Source organism: Sardina pilchardus, chromosome 18 (assembly GCF_963854185.1).
Source record: "Sardina pilchardus chromosome 18, fSarPil1.1, whole genome shotgun sequence".
NCBI lineage: Eukaryota > Metazoa > Chordata > Actinopteri > Clupeiformes > Clupeidae > Sardina > Sardina pilchardus.
Genome location: NC_085011.1, coordinates 4,358,459 through 4,370,958, shown reverse-complemented (window position 1 = coordinate 4,370,958; position 12,500 = coordinate 4,358,459). Strand labels below are relative to the sequence as shown.

The following is a 12,500-nucleotide window of genomic DNA, read 5'->3' as shown; positions in this document are numbered from 1 at the left end:
ACCAGAGTCAACGAGACATTCCTTATGTTCTAGATGAGCTAGAGAGAGGAAAGATAGAACCAGAGTCAATGAAACATTCTACATGTTGTAGATGAGCTAGAGAGAGGAAAGATAGAACCGGAGTCAACGAGACATTCTACATGTTGTAGATGAGCTAGAGAGAGGAAAGGAGAGAGACACTATGGACTGGATGTACAGTATGAGGTGAGTGCAGGCTGTAGACTCGGAGACAGACAGGGGAGGGCCAATCAAAGGGCCGGGTCCAAGACTGGGCATCGTCAGGGCTGTCCAGCAGATGACATGAGATTAGGACATCAGATGCGTGTAATTCAGGGAGATGAGATGAGATGACGGGGAAAGTGGATGAGCATAATTGAACACGTTTTCACGGACACGATCAGTCGTGTCACCGGTCAGTTTTGGCCAGCGTGTTGTGGGGAACGGTTATAAGATAAGATAAGATGAGATAAAACTTTATTTGTCTGTAAAAATGGAAATTTGGTTCACATAATCTGCCAGATGACAAGACACAGACACGACACACAAGATATCAACATAGCATCAGTAAACATTCATTATAATAAATAATTTTAAAAATGATATCAAAATGATATCAAATAATAGCTGACCTGCACTCCTGTGCTGCCCCCCACAGATGCTGCTGCTGTCCCAGGACTATGGGAAGCACCTGCTGGGGGTGGAGGACCTGATGCAGAAGCACGCGCTGGTGGAGGCTGATATCGGCATCCAGGCCGACCGCGTCAAGGCCGTCAACGCCACCGCACAGAAGTTCATCATCGACATGGAGGGTGAGGCAGCGCAGAGTCATGTGCTTAGACACACAGACTAGTCTATGGAAATGTTTATTTTTATATAGGATGTATAAGTTCAGGGAATACTTATTGATACTTTATTCATATTCATATGGGTAAATATGATATCTTGTTAAAGTAATTTATGCTATTTTGTATGATTTGAATGTTATTTGAACATATATAAATATACAGTATACACATTCATTTAATTTATACATGCAGAATACACATTTAAAGAGATCATGTTGTGGTTATGAGTCAGTTGTAAGAACTCTTGGGTACAGTCATTTCCCGCATATAAGCTGCATTGTGCATAAGCCGCAGGACAGTGTTTTATGCAAGTTAAAAGAAACAAAACCATATTCACACCATATTAACTGCCCCCCCTGTATTAAAACCTCATAGCTGAAGACATTTTTCAAAACCAATGTGTAAGCTGCGGCTAATAGTGGGGAAATGACGGTAATCCCATTGAAGCTCCCCACAGTGCAGCTGCGGTGATGAGATGTGGATGTGCTGATATGATAGATAGATAGATAGATAGATAGATACTTTATTGATCCCCAAGGGGAAATTCAAGATATGATATGGATCCCTAAGATCTCCTCTTCGTCTTTCAGGCTACAAGCCGTGCGACCCGCAGGTGATCCGCGACCGCGTGGCCCACATGGAGTTCTGCTACCAGGAGCTCAACCAGCTGGCGGCCGAGCGGCGAGCGCGCCTGGAGGAGTCGCGGCGCCTCTGGAAGTTCTTCTGGGAGATGGCGGAGGAGGAGGGCTGGGTGCGCGAGAAGGAGCAGATCCTGTCGTCGGACGACTGCGGCAAGGACCTGACGGCGGTGGTGCGGCTGCTGAGCAAGCACAAGGCCCTGGAGGACGAGATGAGCGGCCGCGCCGCGCACATGCAGCAGACGGTCAAGCAGGGCCAGGAGCTGGTCGCCGCCGGACACTTCGGCGCGGACAAGATCGGCGAGCGCATCGGCGACGTCCAGGAGCAGTGGGCGGCGCTGGAGCGGCTGGCCGCGGCCCGCAAGAACCGGCTGCAGGAGGCCTACGGCATGCACCAGTTCCAGGCGGACGCCGACGACATGGACGCCTGGATGCTGGACGTGCTGCGCATCGTGTCCAGCGCCGACGTGGGCCACGACGAGTTCTCCGCGCAGGCGCTGGTCAAGAGCACAAGGACGTGGCCGAGGAGATCGCCAGCTACCGGCCCGTGCTGGAGGCGCTGCACGAGCAGGCCAAGGCGCTGCCGCCCGAGCACGCCGACTCGGACGAGGTCAAGGGTCGCCTGGCGGGCATCGAGGAGCGCTACGGCGAGGTGGCCGAGCTGACCAGGCTGCGCAAGCAGGCGCTGCAGGACGCGCTGGCCCTCTACAGGATGTTCAGCGAGGTGGACGCCTGCCAGGTGTGGATCGACGACAAGGAGCTCTGGCTCAACAGCATGGAGATCCCCGAGAGGCTGGAGGACCTGGAGGTGATACAGCACAGGTGAGCACCGCAGGTGATACAGTACAGGTGAGCACAGCAGGTGATACAGCACAGGTGAGCACCGCAGGTGATATACAGTAGCACAGGTGAGCACAGCAGGTGATACAGCACAGGTGAGCACAGCAGGTGATGTAGCACAGGTGATCCAGCACAGGTGAGCAGAGCAGATGATCGAGCACAGGTGAGCACCGCAGGTGATCTAGCACAGGTGAGGACCTGGAGGTGATACAGCACAGGTGAGCAGAGCAGATGATCTAGCACAGGTGAGCACAGCAGGTGATGTAGCACAGGTGAGCACAGCAGGTGATCTAGCACAGGTGAGCACAGCAGTAGATGTAGCGCAGGTGATGTAGCACTAGGTGAATAGAGCAGGTGATGTAGCATACTGTAGGTGAGCACAGCAGGTGATCTACAGTAGCACAGGTGAGCACAGCAGGTGATACAGCACAGGTGAGCACAGCAGGTGATACAGCACAGGTGAGCACCGCAGGTGATATACAGTAGCACAGGTGAGCACAGCAGGTGATACAGCACAGGTGAGCACAGCAGGTGATGTAGCACAGGTGATCCAGCACAGGTGAGCAGAGCAGATGATCGAGCGCAGGTGATCTAGCACAGGTGAGGACCTGGAGGTGATACAGCACAGGTGAGCAGAGCAGATGATCTAGCACAGGTGAGCACAGCAGGTGATGTAGCACAGGTGAGCACAGCAGGTGATCTAGCACAGGTGAGCACAGCAGTAGATGTAGCGCAGGTGATGTAGCACTAGGTGAATAGAGCAGGTGATGTAGCATACTGTAGGTGAGCACAGCAGGTGATCTACAGTAGCACAGGTGAGCACAGCAGGTGATACAGCACAGGTGAGCACAGCAGGTGATCCAGCACAGGTGAGCACAGCAGGTGATATAGCACAGGTGAATAGAGCAGGTGATGTAGCACAGGTGAATAGAGCAGGTGATCCAGCACAGGTGAACACAGCAGGTGATGTAGCACAGGTGAGCACAGCAGGTGATGTAGCGCAGGTGAGCAGAGCAGGTGATGTAGCACAGGTGAATAGAGCAGGTGATCCAGCACAGGTGAGCACAGCAGGTGATGTAGCGCAGGTGATGTAGCACAGGTGAATAAAGCAGGTGATATAGCACAGGTGAGCACAGCAGGTGATCCAGCACAGGTGAGCACAGCAGGTGATGTAGCGCAGGTGATGTAGCACAGGTGAATAAAGCAGGTGATATAGCACAGGTGAGCACAGCAGGTGATGTAGCACAGGTGATGTAGCACAGGTGAATAAAGCAGGTGATATAGCACAGGTGAGCACAGCAGGTGATGTAGCACAGGTGAGCAGAGCAGAGGGGTATCCCAAGTATGTGGTTCAGTGACAAACCTGGGTGAGAGTTGTATGGCTTCATTGTCCTAACAAAACAATGCCATTGGGCTCTTGTTGTAGGAGGTTTACCACTTACTCTGAGTCAACTTACCCAGCTTTATCACTAAACCACATACTTGAAATACCCCCCAGGTGATCTAGCACAGGTGAGCAGAGCGGGCAGTCTTCACCCCTCACCTGCTGCTCAGATTACAAAACAGTGAAGTGGGAAACCAATGCCTCTCCGGTTCCCCAAGAGCCCTCCGTAATGTGGAGCAGAAACGTCTGTATCATCTCAGCATGAACTCGTTCAAGCTTTATTTATTTATCTGCAGTGCAGTAGCCAGCGTCTACAGTACATTGCCATCATCTAAATTGATTCCTCCATGTGGTAACAATGTTATTTCCTCCGTTTAGCTTCAGGGCCTTGTTTCCAGGCTGAGATCAATGCACAGAGCTTAGAATTTGTGGCACTGATGTAGCAAAGCAAGTTTTATTAAATCACTGAAGCTGTTTCTGCATCATTCCCTGCCAATGCTTTATGAAGAACTCTGCGGGCGAGAAAGCTAAATGTGAGCTGTGGAACATAAGAGGGTAGTAGCCTAAGTTTGTCAGGAACAATAGGTGAGGTAATAGCAATTGTGTGATTTTTTTTGTTGTCCTCTAATTTACTTTTGCGCACTAGACGGGAACAGAGCCCATTCTGCATTTTTACGGCCAATAAATGTAAAGTGCGTGTTGTGCAACAGTGAAACTGCTTTGGTCAGCAGTGCGGTGCGGTGTGGTGTGGTGCAGTAGCCTGTTTACTGGGCTCTCGGGGGACGGCTCATTCCCACAGTGTTCAGACGCTGTGCAGCTCATGGGCTCAGTCCCAGCCCCTCCATCTGCCCTGGTTACGTTTAGTGTTCCCAGCGCTGCTCAGTGAAGCCCAAGCACTCCATGTCTCAACTCACCTCATGTGTGTGTGTGTATGTGTGTGTGTGTGTGTGTGTGTGTGTGTGTTCCCAGCGCTGCTCAGTGAAGCCCAAGCACTCCATGTCTCAACTCACCTCATGTGTGTGTGTGTATGTGTGTGTGTGTGTGTTCCCAGCGCTGCTCAGTGAAGCCCAAGCACTCCATGTCTCAACTCACCTCATGTGTGTGTGTGTATGTGTGTGTGTGTGTGTTCCCAGTGCTGCTCAGTGAAGCCCATGCATTCCATGTCTCAACTGACCTCATGCCACTGCATGGTACTGGGTGACTCCAATCTGCTGTTTAACCCTTGTATTGTGTGTGTGTGTGTGTGTGTGTGTGTGTGTGTGTGTGTGTGTGTGTGTGTGTGTGTGTGTGTGTGTGTGTGTGTGTGTGTGTGTGTGTGTGTGTGTGTGTGTGTGTGTGAACGTGTGTGTGTGTGTGTGTGTGAACGTGTGTGTGTGAACGTGTGTGTGTGTGTGGCAGGTTCGAGAGCCTAGAACCAGAGATGAACAACCAGGCCTCCCGTGTGGCGGTGGTCAACCAGATCGCCAGACAGCTCATCCACAGTGGTCACCCGAGTGAGAAGGAGATCAAAGCCCAGCAGGACAAACTCAACACCAGGTACAGTAAGACCCCCAGAGTCCATCTACAGTAATTTCCCGCATATAAGCCGCAGGACGGTGTTTTATGCGAGTTAAAAGAAACAAAACCATATTGATACCATATTAACGGTCCCCGTGTATTAACCTCATAGCTGAAGAAATTTAGCAAAATCAATGTATAAGCCGTGGCTAATAGTCGGGAAATTACGGTACTACAGTAATTTCCTGTGTATTAGCCACATTGTGTATAAGCCCCAGAACAGTGTTTAATGCAAGTTAAGAGAAGCAAAACGATGCTAATACCATATTAACTGCCCCCGTCTATTAGCCTCATAGCTGAAGAGATTTTGCAAAATCGATGTATAAGCTGCGGTTGATATTTGGGCTATTATGGTAGCCTACTGCCAATATGTTCTATACAATATACACTTAAAGAGTGTGGTGGTTTTCACAGTCCTCTCTCTCTGCTCACTGTTGAGCAACAGAAGCTTAATAGAATTGATATGCCTAATAGTGGCACTATACTATATGTTTAGTGAGTGTCTCGGTCGTCTCTCTCAGTTCCGATTTCAATTTAATTTCACTTACAGAGCGCCAAAACATTGTCTCACAGGTCTCACATGGTTTTCACCTCTCTCTCTGCTCACTGGTTGAGCAATAGTAGAAGCTCAATAGAATTGATATGTCTAGCGAGGTGACGGTCCACTAGAGTGTCTCTGATTGTTGGTCTCGTCTCTCTCAGGTGGAGCCAGTTCCGAGACCTGGTGGACCAGAAGAAGGACTCGCTCAACTCGGCGCTGGGCGTGCAGAACTACCACCTGGAGTGCAACGAGACCAAGTCGTGGATCCGCGAGAAGACCAAGGTCATCGAGTCCACGCAGGACCTGGGCAACGACCTGGCGGGCGTGATGGCGCTGCAGCGCAAGCTGACGGGCATGGAGCGCGACCTGGCCGCCATCGAGGACAAGCTGGGCGACCTGGGCAAGGAGGCCGAGCGGCTGTCCGCCGAGCACCCCGAGCAGGCGCCGGGCATCAAGGGGCGCCTGGGCGAGATCAACGAGGTGTGGGACGAGATGAAGGGCACGCTCCGCGCCCGCGAGGAGTCGCTCGGCGAGGCGTCCAAGCTGCAGGGCTTCCTGCGCGACCTGGACGACTTCCAGGCGTGGCTGTCGCGCACGCAGACGGCCGTCGCGTCCGAGGACATGCCCAACACGCTGGCCGAGGCCGAGAAGCTGCTGGCGCAGCACGAGGGCATCAAGAACGAGATCCGCAACTACGAGGAGGACTACCAGAAGATGCGCGCCATGGGCGAGATGGTGACGCAGGGCCAGACGGACGCCCAGTACATGTTCCTGCGCCAGCGGCTGCAGGCGCTCGACACCGGCTGGAACGAGCTGCACAAGATGTGGGAGAACCGGCAGAAGCTGCTGTCCCAGTCGCACGCCTACCAGCTCTTCCTCAGGGACACCAAGCAAGCCGAGGCCTTCCTCAACAACCAGGTGAGCTAGAGACCGAGCAGGGCGAGGCCTTCCGCAACAACCAGGTGAGACTATGGGTGCCTCTAATTAGCCTTTTATACTGTACATCCTCCCTTCCTCCTCGGGCCTCGATCCTCACTGATCTACATAAAGAATGATGGGGCGGCCACAATGGGATAGTCTATCCAGTTTTAGTTATAGATCAGTGGGAACGCCCGTCGAGGATCGAGGAGAGATGTTGAGGCACCCCTAGATTATACAGTAGGAGTAGGAGGAACCCAGCCAAATGTCCTTTCAGATCAAAAAATAGATATTGTACTTCTCAATCTTATCTATCAATTTCTCAATTCCCCGATCAACATCTACTCTTCTGGCTCTCTGTAGTGTGGTATGTGTAAGCATGTGTATTTGAAGCTCATCGCCAATGAATGGATGGCAGTGTGTTTTTTTATGTAGAATTATGTCATTGGCTGCCTGGTAGCTAGTTGCCTCCAAGAACTCCTCAAAAAGTGAAAGCAATGTTGCTTAATGTACTTAAAGGCATACTATGCAGGATTGGCGATTTCATCGCCGGTTTCGCTTTCACTTTTCATTTTCGCTCGTTTTATGCTTGCATATTTCTCTGCAGAGCTTCCCCTACAGCTTACACGTGTATATTTGACAAAACTCCTCAATCGGTCAGTCTGCCGTGCCTTTTCATGAGACTTTACATGACACTTCCTGGAGTAGAGCATGGGTGCGTGCCCGGTGCCTCCTGAAGTTGCAAGTGTGGTTTTACCGCTATAGACCACTAGAGCGGCCAAAAAAACCACCGTTCGACCAGTAATGACTCATTTAATCATATATAACAGTATGGAACGAATTGATTAACTGAAAAACGTTGCATAGTACAGTATACCTTTAAAAGCTTTTTTAAAGCAGTTTTGCAATCAATTCATATGTCTTACAAGAGCACCTTGCAGCACCTTTGCACCTTAAATATTGATTTAATGCAACTGTTTTCACTTTTTCCACCTGAGGACACCACCAAATAGAGTTCCCAAAACCCTCATTTAAATTCACCACGCGTGTCTGGCAGCAGAGAGGATGGATCCTCTCATTTCAGATTTCATGACCCGGAGGTCAGTGTTAGCAGTTTGATGCTAACAGAAGCGGACACGTCTGTAGAGATTGCTGTGTGGTGAGAGGGGTGGGACGATGCTGCTTTTCCAGCTCCATCTTCTGAATCTCATTTAGAGCCGCAGAATTGGCCTCAGCCCGTGGCCATAGTGATACTGTATGAGGAAGAGATGAGTGTTTATTTTAGCAAAGGGAACACACTCTCCCTCTCGTCTCCCACAGCAGGGCCAGGGCACGGAGTCTGACAGCTGTGGATGTTGCTGTGACTTCATGGTTGGATGCTCTCTTGACAGACTCTCCTCCCTTGTCTCCTCCTCCCCTTCTTTGCTTCACTCTCTTTCTCCCTCTCCACCTCTCTCTCTCTCCCCTCATCTGCCCCTCTCCTCTCTCTCTCCCTCTCCCCCTCTCTATCTCTCTCTCCCTCTCTCTCTCTCTCATATTCAGGAGTACGTGTTGGCCCATACGGAGATGCCCACCATATTGGAGGCGGCGGAGGGAGCCATCAAGAAGCAGGAGGACTTCATGACCACCATGGACGCCAACGAGGAGAAGATCAACGGCGTGGTGGAGACGGGCCGGCGGCTGGTGAGCGACGGCAACACCAGCGCCGACCGCATCCAAGAGAAGGTGGACTCCATCGACCAGAGGTACAGTACGCTGCTCCAGCACCCCTGCCTCAGAACTGGGTGACCAGCACCAGCAAGCCAAACACGGCAAACGGCTAACGGAACCACTACGGGGTCAACCATGGTAGCCATGCGTCTGGCATGGTTACCGTGGGAGCCATACGTCTGGCATGGTTACCGTGGGAGCCATGCGTCTGGCCATGCGTCTGGTATGGTTACCGTGGGAGCCATGCGTCTGGCATGGTTACCGTGGGAGCCATGCGTCTGGCATGGTTACCGTGGGAGCCATGCGTCTGGCATTGTTACCATGGTAGCCATGCGTCTGGCATGGTTACCATGATTGACTCAGTAGTGCTTCCGTTAGCAGGTTGCTGTGTTTGGCTTGAGCACCTGTGCTCAGTAGTGGTAACTTCTCATGCTTCTCATCCTTTTTGATGTTTTGTATTTCCCATCTTCCATACTTACCAAATGCTTTATGAAATCCAAAAGATATTTTATACGTTTCATTCATTCATACGTTTGTGGACCTTTTATATTAAGCGTGTATATGTTTATCTATTATAATTTTTGTCATATGCTGTATACAGAAGAGATTTAGATGTTATGAGTCATTCTTACTGGCTGAATGTGTGTGTTGCTTTAAAGCTCATTCTGTGTGTGTGTGTGTGTGTGTGTGTGTGTGTGTGTGTGTGTGTGTGTGTGTGTGTGTGTGTGTGTGTGTGTAGGCACAAGAAGAACCGCGAGGCTGCCAGTGCACTCCTGGCCAAACTGAAGGACAACACAGAGCTGCAGAGATTCCTGCAGGACTGCCAGGAGGTGAACATCCTCCCTCCTCCTCTCCTCCTCTCCTCTCTTCTCCCTCCACCTCTCCTCTCTCCTCATCTCCTCTCTCCTCTTCCCTCCCTCCTTCTCTCTTCTCTCGTCATCCCCTCCTCTCCTGTCTCTTCATATCCTCTCTCCTCTCCTCTCTTCTCACCTCCTCCTCTCCTCTCTCCTCATCTCCTTCTCTCCTCTCTTCTCACCTCCTCTCCTCTCTCCTCATCTCCTTCTCTCCTCTCTTCTCCCTCCTCCTCTCCTCTCTCCTCTATTCTCCCTCCTTCTCTCCTCTCCTCATCTCCTCTCTCCTCTTCCCTCCCTCCTTCTCTCCTCTCTCTTCACCTCCTTTGTTCCTCCCTCCTCCTCTCTCCTCACTGTCCTTCTTTTCTATTCTCCTCCTCTCTCCTCACTTTCACTTTCCTCCCTCCTTCCACTCCTCCCTCTGTCTCCTCCTCTCTCCTCTCTCCTCCCTTCTTTTCTCCTCACTTTTACTCTCAACTCTCCTTCCTCTCCTCATCTTCCTACTTTCTTCTCTTTCTCCTCACTCTCCTCCCTTCTTCTTTCTCTCCTCACTCTCCTCCCTTCTTCCTCTCCTCCCTTCTTCTCTCCTCACTCTCCTTTCTCCTCCCTTCCTCCTCTCCTTCTCTCCTCTTTCCTCTCTCCTCCCTTCTTTTCTCCTCTCTCTCCACAGTGGCCTATTACTGGTATCAAGAGCCACCAAACAGTTCTGTCCAATGACTGTACAAATCGTTGGTTCCGAATTGGATCAATCAGCCACATTGAGATCATTTTACACACAGGCATAGATGACTGATCCTCTGCAGCACCAAGTAGATATTTTCAGTTCAGCACCGTTGAAGTTGAAGTTGGAGTTTTTGTTCTCTCAGTGAGCACATTTGTTGCATGTTTGGATGAATGGCTTAATATGTCAAGGCAGCAAGAGGATGAAGAGAAACACGTCGTGCATAATGTAGCCCAGCGTCTGTGGGGAGCGCTCCAGACCTCCGAGCTTTAATAATGCTGTTGATTTAGTGCTGAGGCGCAGGCATGGAAGAGTGTGTTGACGGAGCGATTGCGGCATTTCTGCATCACTTTCATCAGTTGGTGCTTTCTGGAGGGAGCACTGATCGCTTGAGAGATGAATGCTGCAAGTGGCTGCCTACAGCAACACTCAGGATGTCTCTGAGGGCTTTTCAGTCTACAGACACACGCACATCTGGGCACACACACGCACATGTGCGCACGCACACACACATGTGTGCACGCACACACACACGCACGCACACACGCACGCAATCTGACCCCAGTGGATAGTGATATGGTGTACCAGCAATTATAGTGAGATTACAGTATATGAATAATGTGTGTATGTGTGTGTATGTGTCTTGCATGTAATGTATTAATTGCCACTGTGTGTGTGTGTGTGTGTGTGTGTGTGCGCGCAGCTGTCCCTGTGGATCAGTGAGAAGATGCTCACGGCACAGGACATGTCGTACGATGAGGCCCGCAACCTGCACAGCAAGTGGCTCAAGCACCAGGCCTTCATGGCAGAGCTGCAGTCCAACAAGGAGTGGCTGGACAAGATCGAGAAGGTCAGTGCCCCAGCACAGGCCAGAACAGCGCTGACCTGAGTTGGCGTTAATAGTTTTTTTTTTTTCCACCACCATCCCCCCCGTCTTCGGAGGACAACTTTATTTTTATTCACATCAAGGTTTTACAAAAAAAGAGAATGGTTAAAGGAGCTCCGAGTGCCCTTATCCCAGTGCACAAGATACAAAACAAAACAAAACTAAACTAAACAAAACAAAACAATAGTATTAATAGTTAATAGTATTCCAAAGCCAATATCTGAAGTGCCTCCATGCCTGAAAGGAAACTTTAGGGGGTTAAGATTATATGGTGAAACTTTCATGCTTTAAGTCATAAAATGCACACTTGTTTTGCCTAACTACAAATAGACCAATGGAAATAGAATAGAATGGAAATTAGACTATTATAACAGAGAGAGAGATTTGCTGTCTTCCTGTTTATAGTTTTGTTCACTTTTTTTATGTATCTCAGTTGAGTGTTTATTCCAATCCATGAGAGTGAACGTGCGTTTAGTTCACAAGCACCAATGAAAATGGGATCCTGGTAGATTTCATGGACTGATCCCAGAACTGTAGTGTCCAGGGATCCCCCTTGATCCAGCTCCTCATTTGGATGTTGCTGGGATCCTGGAGCCCTAGGCCTGACCCTATCCCTAGATCCTGGAGCCCTTGGCCTAGTCCTGACCGTAGCTTGGTCCAGTTTCTCACGCGTAGCTGTTTTTCTGATGCGATCCTCCCTCAAGAGTGCATACTGGGAAACAAACTAAAAGCTGCGGTCACTGTCCTCTCTCTGTGCTAGTAGAATATGCTGACCTTGTGCTGACCGTGTTGGTGTTGTTGTTGTTGTTGTTGTTGTTGTTGTTGTGGTGGTGGTGGTGGCGCAGGATGGCATGGCCCTGGTGGCGGAGAAGCCGGAGACGGAGCCAGTGGTCAAGGAGAAGCTGGGCACGCTGAAGCGGCAGTGGAGCGAGCTGGAGTCCACCACGCAGGCCAAGGCCCAGTGCCTGTTCGACGCCAACAAGGCCGAGCTGTTCACGCAGAGCTGCGCCGACCTGGACAAGTGGCTGGTGGGCCTGGAGGGGCAGATCCAGTCCGACGACTACGGCAAGGACCTGACCAGCGTCAACATCCTGCTCAAGAAGCAACAGGTACGGCACACCTGCTCGCCTCCCCCGTTTAGCCACAGGCTAGCTGTAGCTGTAGGCTAACTGGCCTGACCCACTTCCAGTGAACTATGCTAAGCTAACGTGCTAAAGCTAAGTGTCTCAGACTGGACTAATTGCACACACAGAATAGACAGGGATACTTACTGTATGTATCCTCTTACTCTGGGGTAGATGGCAAATAAGCTGAATTCCTTTCAGGAATTTTAGTTAAAACTTAGACATCTTGGCTGTATTTGGGTCATTTGTTTTAGCTGTGCAGAGTAACCATTTTGTAGTCTATGTTGTTTTATACCACACCCATAGCATACACTACTTCAGTTCACACACACATAGCTCACATCTGGCTCACACATAGAACAGCTGTCCTACAATGCTAAAGTGATGCTTCACGTCACAACTCCCTCTAGTGTGCAGTCGGCTGAATTACTTGCACCTGCACCTGAAATGTGTCTTGTATTTATTGGGTTTAGTATTATGTGTAT

General features: G+C 50.4%; 1 protein-coding gene across 1 annotated transcript in view; it reads left to right on the top strand.

Moving 5' to 3' along the window:
* Nucleotides 1–12,500, top strand: part of LOC134064167 (spectrin beta chain, non-erythrocytic 1-like) — a 69,422-nt gene that overhangs the window by 32,141 nt on the left and 24,781 nt on the right. Inside the window, 9 exon segments of the mRNA XM_062519990.1 lie at nt 656–809; nt 1,436–1,987; nt 1,990–2,305; nt 5,106–5,243; nt 5,967–6,723; nt 8,266–8,468; nt 9,173–9,263; nt 10,709–10,855; nt 11,737–12,000. Of these exon segments, the coding sequence (XP_062375974.1) occupies nt 656–809; nt 1,436–1,987; nt 1,990–2,305; nt 5,106–5,243; nt 5,967–6,723; nt 8,266–8,468; nt 9,173–9,263; nt 10,709–10,855; nt 11,737–12,000 (2,622 nt within the window).